We start from the raw sequence: 22,915 nt of genomic DNA, 5'->3' as shown, positions 1-22,915 counted from the left end.
AATATCAAATATTCATTAAAATTCTACATTAATGCATGTATTATTCTAATGGACATTTCATTCTCTGTCAGTGTTCTATTCCCTTTATTTCAGCATAGCACTGTATATTACCTAATCACACTGAGAAAACACACAACTTCAAAATGGTGCACTGTAGAAAATTTTTAAAACTCAAACCAGTGCCATCTGAATAACTTTATTCAGAGGAGCAAACTGGTGGAAGAGTCATACCTCCTCTGTTTACTGGGGGAAGAAGCATTGATTACCTAAGAAAGATGCCAGATTTTTTCTAAAATATTCACTGCTCTGCAGTTCCTATTCTCTTTTTCAATTGAGCAATTGATGACTTTAAAAACCTGAATAGTTTGTGAGGTGTGCATTAAACTACAGATATTATGCTATTTAGCTTTATATTAAACCTAACAAAGATAAATACAAAATGCAGTGTCAGACTATTAGGTTATTAGACACTTGCCTTTTGTATATCCTGGCATTTGTTGACTTGAACACTGCATTTAATTTTTTTGTTTGTTTAATTTTTAAAGGAAAAAAAAGCTTTTGGCCGAAGGCAAAAAATTGATAGTCAAACTTTCCCTAAATGTTAATCTTGGGGACTGACAAAGCAAAATATTTTTGGTTCAGAGTTGTTTCTATTTTTGCTTTTTTTCTAAGTTAGGAACACATGAGAAAGAGATTGTAATGGATGCAGGGTTTCATTTTTGACCATAGCAGGTACTGGCAAGATCTCACTAGGATTTATGTGCATACATCTTATATTTATTTCCTTATATTTTTAAATGAGTTGTGAATAATTCAGAGAATTGCTGGGTGTATAACAGAGTTTATGCACCCCTGAAGATTGAAATCTTCTAGTTACCCAGTAACAGACACTGCTTGGAAGTGGTAACACCAGGTTTCCTTAACCCATCTATCCATGGCCTAGTACTCATCCCTATACATGAGCCTTTGCTATCCAGCTCCCAATTAGCTCTCAGTTTGTCCTTTAAGACATCCGACAAGGCTGACAGAGATGATAAATTCTGTAAGAGGACACTTGCCCTGGGGAAAGTCCACTTTCACTATCAAACTTGTTCCAGCAAAAAATAAAATATTTGGTGTATGGTAATAAAGTACCTGTCGCTATTGCCTCAGACCAGGCTTCAGCCTCACCAAAAAGAGGTTCATAAATTCTTATTGATCTTTTCTTATTACTTCCCAGTAAGCTTACTTCTTTGAGCATGAACTTGTGTGCTCATTGACCTGAGTACACACTTAAGAAACTTTTTTATTTATCTGAAAAAAAGATAAAATTAAGACAGGCAGAAGCTGAGTTAATCATTTGGACATATGGAAATAATGTGGTAATGTTGTTTATGTGCAGGCAGGCAGTTCACTAATAGCATCACTCCAAAACATTCAGAGATTTTTAACTGGAGAAAAAAAAAAAATGAGCAAAGGAGCTGCACAAGATACCCAGAACTCAATGAATTTGATTGAAACCTCCTCTTCTGGCTAGTTTGCTGGGAGTATAATGAGCATGATCTGTTATTGCTAAACAGTACCAAAAATCTACTGAAAAATGCAAACCAAAAAATGAGGGTACTTTTCAGTTAAAAATGGAGAGACTGACTGGATGATGGGAAAATGCCAATTTTGCCCTAAAACTGTTCCTGAAATATACTAGAATCATGAGCCCTACCTAGCTATCTAGCCATCATGAAGTCAGGTGGTGGGCTTGGCTTTTGGGAGATTGAGACAGTCACATTATCTATTCCCTTTGATAAGACTTGAGCAAAAATTTACCAATTCTTTTCCTCCCATGTCTGTTTTCAGGATGGTGCCTTCAGAGCTACACTCTTCTGATGAAACTTTTGATTTACAGCTTAGGTTTACCCTGGGGCCCTTCCTGCTCATTTGTCCTTCTAGACTTGTCCCTTGACTTAAATAAGCCTTCTTTCCTGGAATTTATTTGCTTGACAATATTTATAAAGAGTAATCATTAAAATATTCAAGATGTTCATATTGATGCAAAAAGGGACAAAAAAAGGAACAGCATGGCTGGCATGCTATAAACAACTGGGAGGTGGGGAGGTTTAAAGGTGTGAAATTTCTCTCTGCATCTGAATTTCAAACATACTGTTTGAGGGGGAGAGGGGAATGGGGGTGTTTAATGTGATTATAAAGATAGAGGCCATTTACAAAGTTTAAATCTGAGTTTGTCAAAGACGCTGGGGGGTTTGGCTGCCAGTGTTTAATGCAGATCACTGTGTACAGCCTGCATCCTTTAGTAAGATATTTCCTTCCCTGTGTTTACATCCTGGGCAGCAGTGATGGAAGCTGCTGAGCTGCGATCAGTTTCCTCCAGTCCCTCCAGCCTGCTGACAGGAGAATGTCCCATCACATTTCCCTGGGCTGAGTGCTCAGGGTGGCCTTCACCAGTGTGCCACAGGTGCTGGGTGGGGTTGGGCTCCTGGCTGGCCCCACAGGATCTGTCCCATCAGGCGAAGCCAAGCCACCACCAGAGTCATTGCTGGAACTGGAAACACAAAAGGTGTGTGTCCCTCTCCTCCCAAGTCACAGTCCCCTGAACATCTGCTCAGCTTCTACCTAAAGGCTGTGATGTTGAAAATTGCTTTCTGAGTTCTTGAACATGCCTGTCACATCCTTGGCTTCAACATTTGCACCCAGTCCAGCCCCTGTCCCCTTGGGACCTGTGCAGTGGGGTCCCAAGTCTGATTCCTGATAATTGGGTGAGCAGGCCTGAGCCCCAGCCTTAGTTTGCCTGACAACTTCATTAGCCTGAACCAAGAATCACTGGCATAAAGGTTGCTGATGAGGACAGGGGATACTTTCACCTGTCCAGGGAGTGTAAGAGATGAGAAACATACTTGCTCTTTATGTTGTTTTCCCATGCACCAAGTGGCAGCCACTCATTCTGTGCAAGCTCTGCAGGGATGGAGAAAAGCTGTCTCCTGTCCCCTGTATCACAAAGGGCAGCTTCACCCCCATGGACAGCTGTGCAGGCACAGCCCTTGCTGCAGGCAGGCTTGGAGTGCTGTCTTCCCTTGCAATGGAGATGCCTTTCACCATCCCAAAATGAAGTTGCTTAGGCCTGGGGACTGGCAGGGTATAAGGCATGATCCCAGGGCTGACCAGACTGATGTCTGGTGACAGTGACCACATGATCCTCAGTTGCTTGCCTTCCAGGTAAGTGGAAACAGGCATGGCACTGGATTAAGCTTGTACAGGAGAACAGCTTTCCCAGCAGCAAGTCTTTGTACCTTTTCCACAAAGTACCCAAAAGCATTTCTACAAAGCATTGGTTCTTTCCCTCTAACACATGCAGAGAGTCAGGGAGATTGAAGCAGGCTGTGGCAGCTTTGCTTCTGCAGCAGGGCTGCTATAATTTGTAGTACATTGGATTCTCAAGGCCATTTGCATGTTTCACCTTTTTTCATCTATTTTAGATCTTCCCTCAAACACTTCTGCCCCCACTTGCCTCTCTTCTCTGCAGGGATTCTCCCAGAGCTGGCTCTACAGCAGTCTCTCATCATCCCTAGCTCTTCTCTGTGAGTGATTTGCCAAACACACTCATCTTTTATTCCTCCCCAAGTCCAACAGTTCATCTTTCCTACCTTTGTTTATACCAGTAATACCTCTTTCCTTTAAAGCCTTTTTTCTTTTTTACAGAGGGTATTATAAAAAATTAAATGAAATCATGAAAGCTCATTTTGTAAATCTTGATCTGACCTATATCTCAAGAATCAAAGAATTCTGAGGTAATGATGAATCTGCCTTGTTCAGCTAATCCTGCCTAATTCACAGGCACCAAGCTGATAGTGTAGGAACAGAACACAGTGATCACAGAGAAATTATTTCATTGGTTTTCATTGAAAAGTGTGCCAGAATTTTCGTATTTGGAAACATAAAATTGGTATTAAATTTGCTGCAGGGTGATAAATTCGCAAAGTGGCTCAAATCCCAGACTAAAATATTTAACAGCAACCTATTCACTCAGAAGGAAGTATACTCAGTTCATTTGAAATGCTTCATGTAAAAAGACTTTGCCAATCCAATAGAACAAGGCTGAAGAGATGAAACAGATTCCGAAACTAGCAGTCAACTATGTGCTGCCAGCAAGAGCACTAAAAAAATGGTTCAGTTTTCTCACCAATTCAGCCATGTGACCTTAATGCCTACTCCAGTTGCTATTCTATTAACTGCTCAAACTCATTTAATGTGGAATTTGGTCAAGACAATGCCCTGCAAGTTATAAATCACTGAAAATACCTACATTGCCATAGAAGTAGATTCTATAACCTCTGGGCAATACCTTAGGAACTAAAGCTGCATGTGAGATTGCTTTAGTAATTAACAGTCTGCAATTAGATTGGTTTCATACTTCATCCTTGTGATAATGCCATCATTTGACTGGCAGTGTGAAGTCACATGCATGTGATGGATAGTAATGAGGAATAAGAATCTGAATTCTTACCTATCCTGTTAAAACAAGAAGCACTAAAGTACTTTCCATTATTTCACAGTAAGCAATATGTACTGCAAAAGCCTGAAAAAAAGTACCCAGGTAAATTTGTTTTATTAGATTTTACTTTTTCATTTATAGGTATTCACTAATGGCAATACCTTTGATATAAGTAAGTTTATTGCCACATCAGAGAAGGAAAATAATTTTTCCCTAGGCTGTAAGTACCTACTATATGGATGCAGGTCTAATGTGTCTGAATACAGAGTACTGAAATGGCATTATTATAACTAGTGCTTCATAAAACTTTGAACTACCATGCTATCTTCATATCAGTGCAATCAAACTTTATGTGAGTTTTTCTTCAGGCATTCCACACTCGAGACCTTCCTACTTGTACTGTTTCTGTAGGGGTACTCCTGCAGTACTTTAGCAAATAGCAGCTGTTCTCCCAATCTAAAGCTGCCTGTGAACAGAACTTTAATTCTGTGAGGTGCTCTTTGTAGAACAGATAAATTGCAGCTAATGAAACCTAAGATGAGATGGGGGTTAGGTTAGAAAGGAAGAGAGAGGGAGAGGAGAGATGGTGGGAGATGAGAGCTGAGATGAATCTAAGTGTCATAGAAACGTCTGTCCCTGGTCCCAGTTTCCTCTCTGTCTCAGACTTACATCCTGCAACATGTTATGGCCCTAAGTTTGAAACCCAATGTATTGATTTCTGCTGGGAACAACCCTTGTGCAAAGATGATCCCTTAAAAACCTAACACATTTTAGGCCTGAGATGGCTGGATGTCTTCAGTTTATATCTGATTGCTTAACCTTACATCTAATATGATTGTACTCAGGAGAAATGGACAGCAAAACTCTTTTTGAACGCAAGAAGGTACGTGTGTGTGTGTGTGTGTGTGTGTGTGTGTGTGTGTGTGTATGTATGTGGGAAACTGGTGCATTTTATGTTTTCAAAAGTGGTAACTCTTAGATGAAAGCAGCATTTCAGGAAGACAGTGAGGCACCCTCAGAGCACACTCATGGCCAAGGTAGACATCCACCAGCTTACCTCTCACTAGACCAGGTAACCCCATCTTGGAGCTCCGAGTGACCTGCTCTGTATCTCTATTTTCCAATGACAGCTCTCTGGCACTGCAAGCCAAGTGAGGTACAGATCCACATCTACAACCTGGGGACTGAGCAGAGCACAGGTAAACTTTCTTCTGTGCCCTGACTTGAGTGAGTGATTTCCCTGTCTTAAGCAACACTGAGGGGAAATTTGCTTGGTGAGAAATCAGCAGGTTAGGACAAAATGTTGGGGGCTGCTTGTGGAAATGGACATCTGGCAGATGTGGCACTGGCATCCCTGATGGGAGAGAGAAATAGATGGGCTGATGTACTGGGGTGGGAACAGAGCCGATTTTCTTCATAATAGCTTATATTATGCCAGTTTTTTATTTGTGATCCAGACAGTGCTGATAACAGAGGGATGTTTTAGTTACTGCTGAGCAGTGCTTACACAGCATCAAGGCATTTTCTGTGCCTCACAACACCCCACCAGCAAGCAGGCTGGCAGGCATGAGAAGCTGGGAGGGGACACAGCAGGGGCAGCTGACTCCGACTGACCAAAGGGCTGTCCCATGCCATATGGTGTTGTGCTCAGCAATAAAAGCTGGGGGAAGAAGGAAGGGAGGGATGCTTGGAGTGATGGTGTTTGCCTTTCTGAATAACCATAGTTTATAATGCATTTCTGCTGTCTTGGGGATGGCTGAACACCTGCATGCAGATGGGGACTGGTGAATGAATTCCTGATTTTGCTTTGTTTGTGCATGTGGCTTTTACTTTCCTGATTAAACATTATTTTAACATGAGCTTTTGCACTTTTACCTTCCTGATTCTCTCCCTATCCTACCAGGGAGAGGGGTGAGGGAGCTGGGCCTGAGCTGCCCCCCTGGGTTAACCCACAACAGCAGAGAAAGGGCAAGGACCATGAGAGAAGGAAACCTAGAAATGTCTAAGAGGCACAAGTGGGGCCTGGTAAGAGAGGCTGTATGACAGGCAGAGGACAGGCGGGGTCACGGTTACAGTGACAGGGGAGGAAGGCCCTAGGACTGCTACAGCACAGCCTCCTGCAGAGCCCTGAGCTGCATCCACAGTCCTCAAACGCACCTTTCCTTTGGATACCCATGGACAAAGTGCTGCTTCCCCGTTTCAGGTTGGCTGAGGAAGCAGAAGAGCTTTGCTGGTTGTCCCTCTGTTACCTCAAGAGGTCACGGGCTGTGCCGAAGCCAAAGGCAGTGGCCCAGCTGATGACTCACAGGGTGTCACCATGATGCCACATAACAGAGTTTCCTGTGCTGGGAGTTCTGCTTTCACTCTCACAGTAGAAACAGCAGTGAAAGCCCAAAGTTACAGAAGTTAGGAATGCCAGAATTGAGTTTCTTTGCCACATTTACTCCCTTCCACCTCCCTGTTTTGTGGTCCTAACGTGAAGTCACCATGTTTATTTCATCTCCTCTTCCCTGGGACAAGGGGAGCTGCTCTGCATCAGTGCAGTGCAACAAAGGAAATGCCACATTGTTGATCTTTTGTGCTGCGGAGATCAGGCAGTGTGCAGTGAGTTACCCTGGGGCTGGAAGAAGAGCAAAGCTAATGTGCTGGACGAGGCAGGCTGCTGCTGCCCTGGAAAACCATTGCTCATGGTCTCTGTGTGGAATCCTTGAGTGTGAACTCGATCGCTCAGACTCAGCTGTCTATGTGTGGTCACCTCCTCTATACATGTCCTCAACAACTGACCCAGTGACTTAAGAGTGATTTTCAGAGATGGACACTGCTATCACTGCGGTGTCTTTGTACCACACATAAGGCATAATTATGATTCTGACAAATGAAAATGTCTCATACTGAGCTCCCAGAAATACTGCTTTGGACTTCAGTGATCACAGCTCAGCTTATTCTGTTTAATGAGGGTAAACTATGTCCTTACTTCACTGTGTGTCCGAAACAGAAAGCAGTATTTGTGGAGCATTCAGATACTTAAGTGCCATGGGAAAAACTAAATAAACTAGTATATCTGTCTTTGAAACAAAACTGAGTAGGGGGTAGTGACAAGGGTATAGAATAATGCATTAAAAAGAGTTGCAATGAAATGCTTAATACAGTGATGCAAATATGCTGTGGACTGTACAGTAGGAGACAAGGCAGTGTCATTGTTTTGCAATCAATTTGCAAATGTGACTAGGCTCACCTGGAGTGTCATGAGTAACCTTAACTGGGTATCTTTAAAATTTTGAGTGCTTATTTTTGTAGCCTAAGACCATTCTTTTGCCATAGTCTTTTCTGTGCATGCATGTGTTTGATATAGAGATGAGTAATAACCTAAGCTAGAGAAGAAATTACTTACCCCCCTCTACAAATTAATTTGATGGAAAATAAACCAGCAAGGCAATTTTCAAACTTTAGCTATGCTTTTGTAACTCTGCTGTAGAGCAAGGCATCATCTTTGGTAGTGAAAAGATGTTTCATTTATTGACTTGATTTACTAAATCTATGTAGGGTGGATTCAGTAATTCAGCTACATAGGGTGGGCAGCATCATGCACACTGACTAATTGTCAGGGCATCTAGTGTATGTGTGTAAGAATTTTTATTAGTATGTAAAGAAACTAACAACTTCTTAGACAATATCCATCAAATTCCATCCAAAATCCTTGAGAAACTAGTTTTGATGATGTAGCAGAGGTTCCCAAGGAACTAAAAACTCTTGTTTAAATCATTTTACCTAACAAGAGATTCAGTAAAAATCTATCTGTAATCAGGTTTATATTTTCTCTCCTAGTGGAATGTCTGGAAGAAAGTCTTCTTTTTAATGTATTTGGAAAAAAAGGTCAGAATAAGCAGAGGATGTTTGGCAAGTTCTGAACCACAGCGGATTACAACTTTTCCAGGTTGTGTATTTTGAGGTATACACAGAGTCAGCATGGGAAGGCTTTAGGGGTAAGCGTTAGAAAAAGCAAACTAAGCAACAGCATTGCTGACAGAAAAACTTCGTGCCCAGGGACCTCACAAACCAATATTTGTAGCTTTATGGGCAAGAAATAATCTGTGAGACTACAAAGCAGTCCCAGCCTCAGGTATTCTTTTTGCTCTCACCCTACCCATTTCATTTACCTTACCCTTTTTCAGAATACTTATTACACTGTCAGCATTGTTATTGCCAGCCCCACTGCAAACTGGTAAAATGAGAAATGCAATTTAATCCCTTTTTATGGACTTCTCAGTTGATCCAGTTGGTTTCTATTCAGATATTGCGCACATTTTAAATGCTGCAACTGGTAGGGCAAATCGGACTTCTGTTCAAGAATCTGTTTTTCTAATGCATCATATTTAGAGATCTAGAAATATTAAAAATAATATTCAAAATATGTTTTTATCCACTTTTGGGTCATTAGCCCAGTTTTCATATTGTACTTTAATCACTATCCTAGGAGATGTTTTTGTCAGGAAAAGGCTGCGCTATGAATAATTCTTTCAGATAATTTTTTCTGCAGATGCTGACTTCAGAGGCAACTCAAATGGAAGTGGCTCTTTGGAGATCTGTACAAGGTCTCCCAGACAACATAGCTTCTTTGAAAGGTTAGAACAAGAAGTCACTACATACAAGGCTGCAGTACTCATTGCCAGCTGAGCCAGCTTTGTGCAACAGCTTTAGGAGATGCTGGAAAGAGGAACTTGCAGCCTCTTTATTTGGGTCTCTGGTGGCAATGTTTAGACACCCGCTTTTCAACTTTCTTTCTGTAACATCCCTATATGGTGCTGGTGCCACTCAGCAACTCAGACTCCGTGTGGATCTAGGAAAAATTTAACCTCCTGCTGCAATGCACTCCATTTTATAGCAAATTATTTTTTCTCCTGGAGTTTTGTCATTTGATGGCCACAAGGACTGTGCTGCACTCTGAAGCATGCTCTTGCCTCTGCAAAGCACCACACAGGGAAGTAAAAGAGGGTCCTTGTCAGAGCTACAGGGAGGACAGCATGACAGGCTGGTCCGCTCCACTGTCACCAGTAGGATGGAGAGCAACACAAACTCTTATTGCTAGGAATGAGATGTACTTTATCACCTATGGGACTATGAGAGATTCTCTCAGTGTCTACCTAATCAGCAGCTTTGCCATTTACTGGGATATTTGGCCACTTCAGTTCAAAACCGGATTTATTAATATCAAACTTCAAACAGACTATCAAATATTACAAATATCTACTGAAAGCTTCCCTAGAATTCTCATTGATACACGTTCTTATAAAATCCTTTACATACTTGGGCCTTCATACGAATTTTCAATAGCAAGTAAAAACAGGAATCTTTGGAACTCAAGACCCATACACAATTCATCATCTAATTCATTACTTAAAAATCTTGTATTTAGTTTAAAAAACTCAAACAACCTTTAATATTTTGGGATTGCAAGGCTGTCACATAAAGATCCCCACATAACTTTTTTGTGTTTGTCTTACTGATATTAAAGCTTCCACCTGCTCTTTTTGCAAGTTTACCATTTGCTTTCCTAAATGTCAGTCAGGAAAAACGTGGCATCAACCTTCATTGCCTACCTTCACTTGACAGCTAGATGTCTGTGGCACCATGGTCCTGCCACAGTTATTTCTGTCACTTAGTCATTGAATTTTAAAAACAAACCAAAACCCCCCACCAAACAAACCAAAACGCCCCCAAACCCTGATGGGATTGCAGTGAGGTAAATGCTCCAGTTAGTTTCATGCTAGGGGGAAAGCAAGCTGTATTAACTCTTGTTATTTCTAAACCCCAAGACTCTACTTTTCTATCAGGATGGTGTCACCTGTGACCAAGGATCTGCACTCACATCACACACATACTGCCATACAGGGACCAAGACACAGCCTTGTCTCCCTCCCCACTCACCTGGGCAGGGCACAGGGGCTGGCAGCTGCCACACTGGGAACTGCCCACAAACCAGACCCAGACTCCCATCTGTATTTAGTGTATTGACAAGGGGTAGGTTAATTCCTTGTTCAGTTTTTGATAGCATCAGTGTTTCTGAAGCTGCACCAAGTGTGACATATCGTTGGGGGCTATCACATCAGCAAACCCCCCCTTCCCTTCACCCCACCCCCAGAAAAAACACAAATTTCCCATATCTGGAGACATTTCAATGCCTGAATTATTAATGAAATAAGCATGATAATGAATAATCTATGTTAAGCATTTTCTTACCCTTTATTTTTTCATTATGACCAGAAGAGGAATATGATTAACAGCAGTTTAAATTTTAGCGGTACAATTTCAGTATTAAATATAAAACTACACTGCAAGTTGATGTATTTTAAAAATGGTTATGTATACTCTAGCCTTAAATTTATGTATCAAATACAAGTAACTCAATTGTTTCTTGCCTTGACAATTAACATATCTAACAAATTTCAACAAACCAGACATCCATCTTTTCCATTAAAAAAAATAAGCAAGCACACCAACTCTTATTCATAGCAAGGGGGTGTAAAGATTCAACACTTTCCTGAGTGTTGTGCAAAGAATAACAGGTTTGAGAAAGTCAGTTAACTAAGTGTAATGATAAACCTAAAGCTAAGCCGGAGGACCTTTTGATTAACTTCATATTTCATATATTACTTGCATTAGTTGAGAGCAACATGAGTTACAGAACTTCCATGAAAACAAGCCACTTACAAGCAGGTGGTTAAGCTTGATCAGTTTATTAAAAGGATTATATGACACGGTTGCCTGCAATAGCAGGGGACTGGATCTGATGACCCAGGAAGTTCTTTCCAGTCCCCTGTTTCTAAGCCATGCACCAAGTGTATCCAGCCCACACTTTCACATTTGGAAAAAGCCAAAGCCACACGCACACTCTCACAGAAAAAAAATAAAAATAAAAAAATTCAAAAAAAGTCCTTGATGACGCCATTTCATTTCTCTAGATAATCACTATGCAGAAGGAAACAGAGCTAAAGTCCTGTACAGAGGATACATTTACTCGAGGTTGATGTGGTACTGAAGTCAGTTAATAATTAGATACCTCCAGGCAGATTCAGTTACAGGGCATACCAACACTGCACACTGCCAGACAATTTCTAATCAAGCCAAGAACCTCTTGCAGGAATGAGGTCTCTGCTAGCAAGCACAGAGCACACTGAATAAGCTAAAAGCAGCTGTTCTTATATGAACTACCCTACCAACCGTGAGTGAATGACAGATAGATGGTAAGAAGCATTTACCTACTAGACAAGATCTCTGCACACTCAGGCAGAAGTAATTAGTTAGAGAAGCAACCATTGCTCCTACCTTGCCTGTCTCTTAAGTACGTTCTCTTTAAAAGCTGGTCTACAGAATCAGTGCAGCCTTTCTCAAGCACTACCAAAGGAGTCTGCAGCTGCCATGTGAGACTGTTTTCAAATGGTAGTCAAGCCATTCCCATTAACATGGCCAGTTTGCTAAGACAGCATACACAGCCATAGCAAAAAGCCTTTGCAACAACTAGAGATCTAAACAACTGCCTACATTCAGCCCATCTAACTTTTAGGCACTTTGTTAAGATGTCTGGGTCCCTAGTCACCCAGAATTTCTCCCACCCCCCAGGAAAAAAAAATAAAACATATCAGTGAAGGCAGTCTCAATTGCCTTCTGGAGGTCTCTTGCCCCCCACTGAGCAAAGCTTCATTTCAAGCAACCAAGTTCCTAACACAGACACCTCAGTTAGACAGGATGAATGGAGACTTCCATCTCTTTCAACAGGTGGTATCAGTACTCTCCAAAACCAAAGGCAATTAAGCAATTACAGTTTGCAACTCCAGTAACATTTGGAAACAAACTTACAGTCTAAGTAATTAAGCTGTAGTCCCTCCCTCCCAAGCATAAAAGTCTTCCACATGGAGGCTCTACTATTAAAAAAAAAAAAAAAGAGAAAAAATAAAAAAAAGAAAAAAAGCATTCTTCTTTCAAACAAAGAGGAGTGGACATAGCTGCTTTGCCACTCATTCATGGGGAAGCTGAAGGATCAGAGAACACTTACTCAGATACCTGGAATGACTAAGCACTGGCTAGTGCATGCAAAGCAGAAGTAACAAGATGGTTTTTAGATTAACCCTAGTCCTCTTCTCCACCCCACAAAATTCATGCAAGTGTTTGAGAAGATAGTCAAGACATAACAGCCCCACTTTACAAGAAGGCTTGGTTTTGTTTTTTTGTTTTCTTTTTTTTTTACATTCTGTAAAAGAAATGTCCTTTGTTTTCTTTCTGTGGGTAGAAAAACACATTTTTGGCATGTTTGAGAATTATAGATATCTTTGAAGTCCATGCTGTTTAAAGTCTCCAACTAGTTTGCTATATAACCTGTCAAAAAAACATAAGCAACTTATATGTTTTCCCAGTATTGACATGCATGCTCAGAGCTCTCCACTTTAGTGAAATGAGGTGTTACTTCTGTGCTGACAGTTGACGAGTCAGCATTACACGACTTTGAGACCAACTAAATTAACATTGTCGTAATATGAAAGGCAAGCACAAGTTGATTTATTTATAGCAAAGGTCTTGGGTTACAGGAGGTCAGTTCTTGCCATCTTGAAAAGATAGGGGATAACTTATTGCATACATGTGCATTATAATTTAGCAGCAAGTCATTCATAGAAACACTTCCCTCCTACTGCTTTTTTGGTTTATTATCTCAATTATATATATATTTTAGCTTTACAAAGCATTTAACACCACCTTTAAGTTAATGGTCTTTTATTGGAAAAAAAGACTAGCATTTACAACTTGGAATGGACATAAATTGTAATATCTTGAACAGCAATGTTGATAGTTGTGCTGAAGTCCACAGGCTACTCCGCCAGCTCCAAGTCATGGTACAGAAGGTTTTAAAAATATGAGAGTCCAAAGATGCTCCCTTGGTGAAGGTTTCTTTTAAAAATTTTGTGAACGGTAACAGCCCGACACCCGTTTCACTATAGTGCAATGCAGACAATGTTAAACCAGTATTTTAACATAGACATGCCATCCATAGTTAAGATCATCATATTTCTGGAGCACACTGCTACGTACAGGAGAACCATTCAACCTTTAGGGCATTTTCTCTAAGTTTTGCATCCTTCAACCATTTTGCTGCATACCATCCTGAGGTATAAACCAATTTTAAAGTAAACCAGCTATGACAATTTATACTACAAATTGAACTAGAATCCACCATTGAACAAAAGAGTGGATCTTTTAGGTTGTTTTTTTCCTTTTAATACAAATGTCTGACTGTGCTCAATTGTCAAGCTGCATGCATGAAAAACTGGCCAGCCCAAACAGTGTAATAGTCATTAGCAAATGGAACTTTTGAGTTCACTAAGTGCTTCCTTTTTTTTTTTATTTTCAAGGTAGTACAATTATTTATATTGTAAAACTGATGTTTAACTTTATCTTTTGGGGACAGGACCACCAACCATTACATGCAGTTTGTGGACAGAAGGTATTTTGACATTCAGTTTTGCTATACAGAAACAGAATGAATAAATGAACATTTTTTTTGCAAGAGGTAAGTAAAAGATTCAATTTGATTCTTCTAGAGGAAAAAAGGTGTAAAGGAGGTCTCTTCACTTTGCAGTCATCATCTGTACGAATTCTGAAAAGATAAAAAGTCACTGATTTATTGTCTCCAGAGTACTTCAGCTGCCAAGTCTCTTAAACATACTTGACATAAAAAAGCCCCTTTCACTGCATCTTTCTTGTCCACATAAGTGCACAACCCAATAAACTGATGTTTCAAGTACAAGAAATTATTACCCCACACAACAGGCTTTCTCTCAATCCAAGTAAGGATTTTGTGTCAAGAGAGGCATCTTTACCTTCATAGTTGACTTGCCCGTCCCCATCAATGTCTGCTTCTCTGATCATTTCATCTACTTCTTCATCTGTTAACTTTTCTCCTAAGTTTGTCATAACGTGACGTAGTTCTGCTGCACTGATATAGCCATTTCCATCCTGTGAGGAAAGAGTTGCAGAGGATCACGATCAACAATGCTGATATTCATTAACTCTGTAAATCTAGGTATAGTTTCAGTGACTGCTTCTGACCTAGCCTTACAGTACTGGGGACAGATACACAGACCTGGTGCACTGTCATCATGAGGCATGTACGCCACCACATTCTTCCACTCAAATTTTGTACTGCAAATACAACTGCATGCCTGATTTTTAACTGTGATAAAGTATTTCCAATACTTTTAAAGAACTTTCAAAAATAAACCCAGAAACAAAGCTCTTTTTGTTTAGTCTCTGCTAAGCAAGGAAAATTAAAAAAACAAAAAAAATTTCCCCACCAGCAAGAATAAACTCAGCTTCCTCCTCTGTGTACTACTATACCTCTATAATGAGACTGCAGGTGGTTAGGTAGCCTAAGCTTCTTGGATGAGATAATATAGAACAAGTTTTCACAGAAAGCATTTAAGTTCTACTCATAACGAGTTGTGAAAAGCTTTCTGGCAAAAAAAGAGAATGACACGTTCCCATTAGTAATATTCAGACCTAGAACTCATCCCTAACCATTTCAGAAACTGTCCCCTTCCATCAATAGGAAGAATACACCAGCTTAGTGCAGTTCATGTGGCCATCACCAGCAGAACACCCTCCTCAGAGACTTTAAACACAAATCTGGTCTGCAGAGTAACTTGACAGGATATTTGATGTACTAACCAATCGAACACTTCCTCTAGCATGTTTTCCAGCTACGTACCAGAGACTGCCATTTTTTGCCATAAAAAGAGTAATAAGGCCTTCTCACACACACACAAACCAGCTTAGCAGCTGCAGCAGCCAGCATTCAACACCACTCAGTGTAACATCTGGTTCTATCCAAGCAATCCAAACAGGGGAATCCCTGTTCTAAAATTAAATTGACCTTCATCATGTACGCTCAGGTATCCTTAAAGAAGGCAAAGGTAGCTGAACTCTAAAGTTTTCCTGAAAGCAACCTCAAAATCCACAGCTTGAAAACAAAATATCATGCTTCATGTCCCTCTAAATACCAGTGATATCAGCTTGGCTTCAAAACCTTCCATGAAGTACAAAACCTTGGAAAATGTTTGCATGAATGCCCCATTCACCCAAAGTCATAAGGCACAGGAAAATCCCACTCCTTCCCCCAGCACACCTCCTCTCTCCACCCCCGCCCGCCCCCCCAAAGAAAAAACAAAACCTAAACCAACTTCAAAACACCACAAACAAAACCACCCCACAAGCATCAAGTTCTGCTCATCTCTGCTCCTGAAGAAAAGCCAGAAAATTCTCCCCATGTAGGAGCCTAAAGCTTGGACCTGCTGGTAAGGCAGGCAGAACCAGCCAGGAAGTCCTGGTTCTGTCCAGAACAGTCCCTGCTCCAATTTCAATTCCTCTGCTTCTACTAAAGGAATTTTTTTCCCCTTTAGACAAGAGAAACACTGTATTTGCTATCATTGCTGCTTCTAAAAGCAATTTGTACTGTTATTAATACCTTGTCAAAGACTCGGAATGCTTCACGGATTTCTTCCTCGCTGTCTGTGTCCTTCATTTTTCTGGCCATCATAGTTAAAAATTCAGGGAAGTCAATAGTGCCATTGCCTTAATGAAAAGAAACTTCCAAAAATTAAACTCCCATGCTTTTCTTTAAACAAAAGAAAAATCTGACATTTCATTTAGCAAGGAATAAGACAGACATTCTCTGTAAACCATTTTTACACAAGGACTAAATCTTCTCCCTCAATTACCATCACTGCCTTTCTGCTATTACAATGTGCAATAGCCACTGTCACTGCAGTGTTTCAGCAGAAACATCAACTGGGGCCTTCACTTCAAGTCAAGCCATACTATTTGCCACCCAAGTTGCAAGTAGAATGCTGGTCTGATGCCAAGACTTGTCCTTACTACAAATCACACCCCAAAGTTATCATTTAATTTCTTTAGAATCTCCGAATTGCTGTGGGATACACCAGAAAGGAAATTATAAATCTGGCACTGCAAAACCAAGGTATCTAAAATTTGAGAAAATTCTACTTCAATAAGCTGCTCATAAACACTTGCTTCTTGCTAAAAGTAAACTTCCTTATCAGCTTATGTTGCACATAAAATGTAATTCACCATTTAAGGGGCAACGAGGATCTACAAATTCCAGTGACGGGAGAAAAGGTGCCATTGTTTGATATTTCTAGTAAGCTTAGCAGCAGATGTTCTCATAGGTATTTGATCAGAAAACTGAAAACCCCTGGTAACAACCACGTAACAACCAAGCTTCAACCCTAAATTAAATTCTTCATTCAAAGTAAGGACTCAAACTTCAGGCTGCTGAAATCTGTGAGAGAAGTAGTATAGTGAAGAAAGAGTTCTTTAAAACAGCAGAAACTGAATTTGTATAGTCAGGATTTAGCTCCTTATACCCAAAAAAAAAAAAAAAAAAAAGAGCATTAAATAGATCTATGGCCATTACTTGAAACATGAACTAACTGGGTAAGTACAGCAAAGAAGCTAAATAAATGCAGGTTAAGACCTCTGCAGGTCAGATATTCCAGAGACACGCACAGCTATTTACCACCACAGAGCTTTATCAAGCCAAATCTGAACACAGGTCTTGCCCTTGGGTTTGGAAAATTCTCAATGAACATGTAGAATAGCATTCTGCCATTAAGCTAGTTTAAATAGATGGGCGTATTTATCTCAAGTCCTTCTTCAGGTTCTTTTCCTTTTTTATCTATCAGTGCAGCACTGAGGACTGCAGCCTAGAAAGCACTATACACAAACTCTGTGTAGCACTGCAAACCTTGCAGTTTTTCAGTATCTGCATCCAAAAGTCAGCCATTAAGGTAAACCTGTATTTTTAAGAAAGTAGTTGCAATTAATGTAGTCTGATAATCAGATAATCTATACTCTTGCCAATATATTCTCACTTTTCTTTTACAGAGGCATTACAGAAAAACAACAATTTCAATCGATATATAAGATCAAAGCCCTGACAACAATGAGCAGTGGAAAGCATTCTTCTTTTTTATAACTGCTAGCCTCTCTTCAGTCTCAGATACAAAATGTTCAATTACCCTTTCTGGCATCCATTCACAATTTGATACAGGGAAGTTTTCCTACTTTTGCTCCCAAACACTCCCCTTGCCCCATCTATTAGTGATCTAATTCACTACATTAGACTATACAGTCTCTCCCTTTTATGTTCTCAATTCTTGGAAGCTTAGCAGTATTCCACTTCCACCATGTTTTTGGCCTGACAAAACCAGTCATTTGTGCAACTATTAAGACCAACACAGTCTGATGAAATGTACAGAAAAGGATGGAAAGGATGTGGGTGGAAACACAGGTTAACAGCAGGTCAGGGCAAGTCAGATAGTAACAGGAAGCCTGTGACCCATAAATTATTAAAGGCAAACAGAGTAACTTTGTCTCTGCCCACCTCCTTTTTTAGATTCTCACTAATACTGCTAACATCTCTGACTGCTGTGCTGAGTGCAATCAAAAAATTGACACCTCTCCGAGATGTGATTCTATCAAGTATTTTGAAACTGCTTCAAAAGATCAATGTCATGGAATCTTCTCTATACAATCCAAGCCCAGGTGTGGAGGTCACACATACTTAAGGTGATCACTGCACTAATAACCTTTTCAACACTTACCATCAGCATCTACCTCATTGATCATATCCTGCAATTCTGCTTCTGTTGGATTTTGACCCAATGACCTCATGACAGTTCCCAGTTCTTTTGTTGTGATAGTACCATCACCATCTTTGTCAAATAGGGAAAAGGCTTCCTTGAATTCTAGAGGCAGAAACAATCCCAGTGTTTAGTAACATCACCAGCATAAGAAAACTGCATGCTAAAAATGCACTTCCACTGACAATGCCTGGTACAATTTCAAAGAACATAGTATCTGACTCTTCGTGTATTTAGACACTTTAACACAAAAATATTAATAACAAAATTACTTACAGTAACAATACATGATTTGCATAATATATTCAAACATTTCATGTGGCTATGATCTGCATTACAACTCTTAATTTCAACATGATCTTGCTTAAGGCACAGTTGCACCATAAATAGCAGCTGCTTTGGATAAGTGAAGTCACCCACTGGGTTCCCTTCACCATTAGCAGAGTTATACAAACAATTATGCTGTCATTTACTTCATTTTTAATGCAGCATACAATCAGAAATTGTTGTCAACCACAAGTGGGTGACTGGTCTCCAGGTCAAATAAAGCTCCTTTTTCTACCACATCTGAATTACAGACACTCAATTAGAAGTTATTCAAAAGACACTGGCTTATATTATTGTGCAATAAATAGATTTTAGGTCAATTTGTTGCCATTTCAAGTTTATCTTCACTCTATTAAAAAGAAAACAGAACCTACGTCTGCGTTGACTTCCAAGAAGTTCACTTGAGTCTAGCAATTATTTCTGTTTGCAAGAAATCTAGAAGGACTTGGCTCAAGCCTGAAAGTCTAAAAAAAATCATTATCTGTAGTCCAAGGAAAAAACAGTCTAAAATAAGAGGCAATGAACCAGTTATCTTCTGGATTTTTTTAAGTGAGTGCTTTTTAAGGTGTTAGTAGATTCAAAATTGTCAAAAGATTTTTCTGGTATGTTTCAGATAATGTATTTTTTTTAAGTCATAAGGAGTTAGCAAAAAAATCATTTCTCATCAAAACACTTACCAGCAATCTGTTCTTCAGTCAGCTGATCAGCCTACACAAAGAATAGAACATTTTAGAATACTGTTTACCTCTAGCTGTGTCAAGCCACAAGACACTTTAGATTTCAGTAGGTTTTTTATCACTACTTTTACAAAGCCACTGTCAACCCCTGGAATTCTGCCTCTACAAGGAGATTCCACTCACCTACATCATGCAGCAGTTTCCAAAAGCATGTAAGCTAACTTGTTTTGAAACTGCTCATGAAGACCCAGACATGGCACTTGGAGAATCTGATTTGGTCAAGTGAAGGACACAGGGCAAGGCTCCTTGCAATTGGTCAGAGACACAAAATCCTAAATGAGACGTGTGTGGGGTTTCATATCACATCAGATGTGATTTCCAGCAGGATAATAACCCTACCAATGCGTGGGGGTATCTGCACACCCGTGGGCTTATGACAAGCGTGCCACCTAGTGCTCTAACACTGTGGAGCCTGCCCTCCCCCACCAGAGCCCATCCAGCATTAGGCTGCAAGCTTAACACCAAGGACTCTGCTGTGCTCTTAGGAGGAATTACTACTCGGGTCTTATGGAGATTTTTGCCTCCTCTGACAAAGGAAATATCAGTTCTCTACCATCACATTACTGTTCTGTTCAGCCAAGAAAGACATGGTGCCTCCATAGGGTTTTTTTTATACATAATTTTAAGTGGCAAGGTTTAAAATGCCTTACAACCTTCTGTACATCAAGAGGCCACACTGCATCCCAAGGCAGACAGCCCAGTGGCCAAATGGGCTTTCCCTACTTTGCTGTGCCAACCACATCCCTCCAGAAGCCTCTCCCTTCTGTATTGACAGAGCATCACAAAAAGCTCAGCTGTCTGGACTGAAAGGAGCTAACCAGTTCTTTATAGAAAAATATGCATTATCCCAGTAATTCACAGAGAAAAAGCACCTGGATTTTACACACCTAATCACAGATAGTAGAGACTACAGGGTAGTCCACGTACTAAGCTCATTTTATTGGAGAGCTTTTACTAATAGTACAGAGAATTTTGCAACTCAGAGAAAGCAGACATCTTGTAACCCTTTTGTCCTAAAACACCATTACTCAAGAATAAAAACCACTTTATTGAAGTAAAAGGCAACAAATACAATTAATATTTAACAAGCTATGCAATCTGTTAAACTCTTGCATAGGAGGCTAGGGTTGAAAGTCTACTGTACATGTTAAATGACAGATAGATATTTCACCTGTAAAATAGGTGACTTTTCTTTAATGTTTTAATCAAGCCTGTATGCAATTTTTAAACAATTTTCCACATGCACAGTGGGATGAGGAGTGAGAAAGGGGTAGATATGCTAAAGACAAGAGTTCATATTTAATAAATCTTCCTTAATAACTGCAGAAAACTTTTGTTCAAAATCCAGTTCAACTTTCCCACACTCTCTTTGTGATTTTCCAGAAAATGCAGGGTTTTACTTAAAGATTATCTAAGGAATTTACATAACAGACTCAATGCCCTGCAGAACAGGAAACAGAGCCACACCTCGGCAAAAACCTCCAACCCACAGTGCGGGCTCATTGCCCCTTTAGTCAGAGCTCACCGGATGTTTCTCAAAATCGGATTTCCAACTAAAAAAAAAACAAACAACAAACAAACAAACAAAAAAACACAAAGAAAAAAAGCCAACCAAATAAGAAAACCAAACAACAAACAAAAAAACGACTTCGTGTGCACCGAGATGCCAGAAGCATGCAACCAGCACCTAAATCGCCATTGGAGTCACCCTTCCCGAGCAACAGGCAGAGCCACTGCCCGCTCGCCCTGGCGACAGGACAAAGGTACCCAGGGCTGGAGCCATCACCCCACCCAGCCAAGTCATCAGATCCTGTCCTGGTGATGTCAGCCTTCCCCGACGGGAAGGGGACATGGAGAGACAGAGCCGAGGTACATCCAGATTGCCAAAATATGATTAGAGGTCAGCCTGCAACCATTTCGCTGCTATCCTTGGAAGCGAAAAACCGCCGGGAAAATCCCAGCCCCTTCCTCTCTGCCCCCTTTTGCGAGGAGCTGAGGTCGGCACAGCAGCACCCTACGGCCAGGGATGGTGCGAGCTGCTGCCGGAGCCCACCAGCGATGCGTTTCGGAAGGCGAGGCGGAGGCTGGCATCGTCGGGGTGGGGAGCGGCAGGCTCGCAGCCCGCAGAGCGCAACAGGCGCTCTCCGTCCGGGCCAGCGGCCGGCAGCCACACACACACACTGCTGCAGTGCGCTCCCGCCCCCCCCCTCCCTCTCCAGCCTCCGGCCACACCGCGTCCTCATCCTTCAACCGGGCTGCGCCCGCGTTCCGCTGCCAGCCTTCCCTGCCCGCGGCAGCGTCCCTTCTCCCCAGTCCCTGAAGGAGTGGGAAGAATGCACCTTCCGTCCCCCATGCGGGCGTTGGGCCGCTTCCAACCGAGCAACGCTCGCTGCGCCCAGGTCCCCCCCAGCCGGGGGGTGCGCGGGGGCCGGGGAGGAAGAGGAGGAGACATGATGTAATGCAGACAGCGATGGGCTTCGCCGCGGCTGCTGCGTTGTTTTGGGGGGATGGGGGGGCGAGGGCGCAGTAGCTGCAGCGCGGTGCCCTCCCCCAGGCTGCCCCCCCCCCCCGCTCCCTGCGCAGTGCAGCTGGTGCCGAAGCCGAGCAGGATCCTCGTCCGCAGACCCTCGCCCCGCCCGGCACGACCCCCAGTCCGCAACGCGCCCTGCCCGGCGGAGGGGCCGCGGCCCCGGGGAGACGAGCCCGGCCCTTTCCGGAGGCAAGCGAGCGCCGCTTGCGGGGGAAGGCGAGGAGGGGCGGCGGCGGGACGGCGCGGGCCGGGTCGTCCGCACGGCAGGGCCCAAGAAAAAAAGGGAAGGAAGCGGCGGAAGAGGAAGGGCCGCAGCACAGCGGCGATCCCGCGCAGCGCGGCGGGGGGGCGTCCGCCGCTATCAGCTCGTTCACTCCGCGGAGACCCGGGAAGGAAAGGCGTCGGCCTCCCGCGGCCCCCTTCCCCCGCGGGGCCATGCCTCCGTCCCCTAGTCCCCCGCGCTAAAAGCCCGGCTCCACCGGCCCGATCGTCTCCGGCTCCGCAGCGAGCCGCCTGCGAGCGAGCCCCCACGGCATCACATGCACGCCGCGGTCGGTCAAGCTACCTACCATGGCGCGGCGGCGGCGGGCCCGGCGGCGGCTGCACGAACTGCGCGACCACGAGCGGCGGCTGCTGCTGCCTCCTCCCCGGCGCGGATCGGAGAAGTGCTGAAGGTGTGAGCCTGCGCCGCTCAGTATATATGTAGGACTGTATCCCTCCGCCGGAGCGGGGCCTTTTTCTCTCCTCCCCGGCGCGGTATGTGTGAGGGTGACTGCGGAGAGCAGCCCTACCCCCTCCGCGGCCTGGCCCCTCCCTCGGCGCGCCCGCTTTCCCCCACCCCTTCCCCCTACCCCTTTCCCCTGTTCCCCCCCTCAGCCCCACGGCCACTCGCCTTCAGGGGCGCGTCCAGCCGTACCCCGTCCGCTGGGGCACCGGGGCCACGGCGGGCTTCAACCCAGCGGTGCCCTTCGCCCTCCCCCCGCTGTGCTCCTCTCCCTTTCCCCTGCCTCCTTGCCCCCTGAGGTAAGAGCCACGCAGGGACAGGCGGGTGAGCAGCCCCAGACACACACATCCTGGTCCCGGGGCTGCACTGCTGCACCCCGCTACGGCCTACGCCCCCCCGGGGCAGCGA

At 42.7% G+C, this 22,915-nt stretch overlaps 1 protein-coding gene across 2 annotated transcripts; it reads right to left on the bottom strand.

The window, feature by feature from the left end:
• Positions 1 to 10,700: 10,700 nt before the first annotated feature.
• CALM1 (calmodulin 1) lies at positions 10,701 to 22,601 on the bottom strand. 2 transcript variants are annotated; one of them, XM_030451635.1, is made up of 7 exons: positions 22,353 to 22,530; positions 19,194 to 19,224; positions 18,891 to 18,980; positions 18,151 to 18,294; positions 15,993 to 16,099; positions 14,350 to 14,485; positions 11,202 to 14,126 (listed from the first exon to the last, which is right to left on the bottom strand). In XM_030451635.1, the coding sequence occupies exons 4-7, from the start codon at positions 18,218 to 18,220 to the stop codon at positions 14,098 to 14,100; spliced, it is 342 nt and encodes a 113-aa protein (XP_030307495.1). In that variant the 5' UTR covers positions 18,221 to 18,294; positions 18,891 to 18,980; positions 19,194 to 19,224; positions 22,353 to 22,530; the 3' UTR covers positions 11,202 to 14,097. The 2 variants fall into 2 exon arrangements, with proteins under 2 accessions (XP_030307494.1, XP_030307495.1); XM_030451634.1 differs by lacking the exon at positions 18,891 to 18,980 and having other exon boundaries at positions 10,701 to 14,126; positions 22,353 to 22,601.
• Positions 22,602 to 22,915: the final 314 nt, after the last annotated feature.

Source organism: Calypte anna, chromosome 5A (genome assembly GCF_003957555.1).
Source record: "Calypte anna isolate BGI_N300 chromosome 5A, bCalAnn1_v1.p, whole genome shotgun sequence".
Taxonomy (NCBI): Eukaryota; Metazoa; Chordata; class Aves; order Apodiformes; family Trochilidae; genus Calypte; species Calypte anna.
This window is presented reverse-complemented; position numbering and strand designations above follow the sequence as displayed.

Coding starts and splice junctions, on each gene's coding strand:
- CALM1 (XM_030451634.1), bottom strand. Junction 18,295..19,193: donor GACTGAAGAACAGATTGCTG/GTAAGTGTTTTG, acceptor TTCTGCCTCTAG/AATTCAAGGAAGCCTTTTCC. Junction 14,486..15,992: donor CATTCCGAGTCTTTGACAAG/GTATTAATAACA, acceptor CTTTCCTCACAG/GATGGAAATGGCTATATCAG.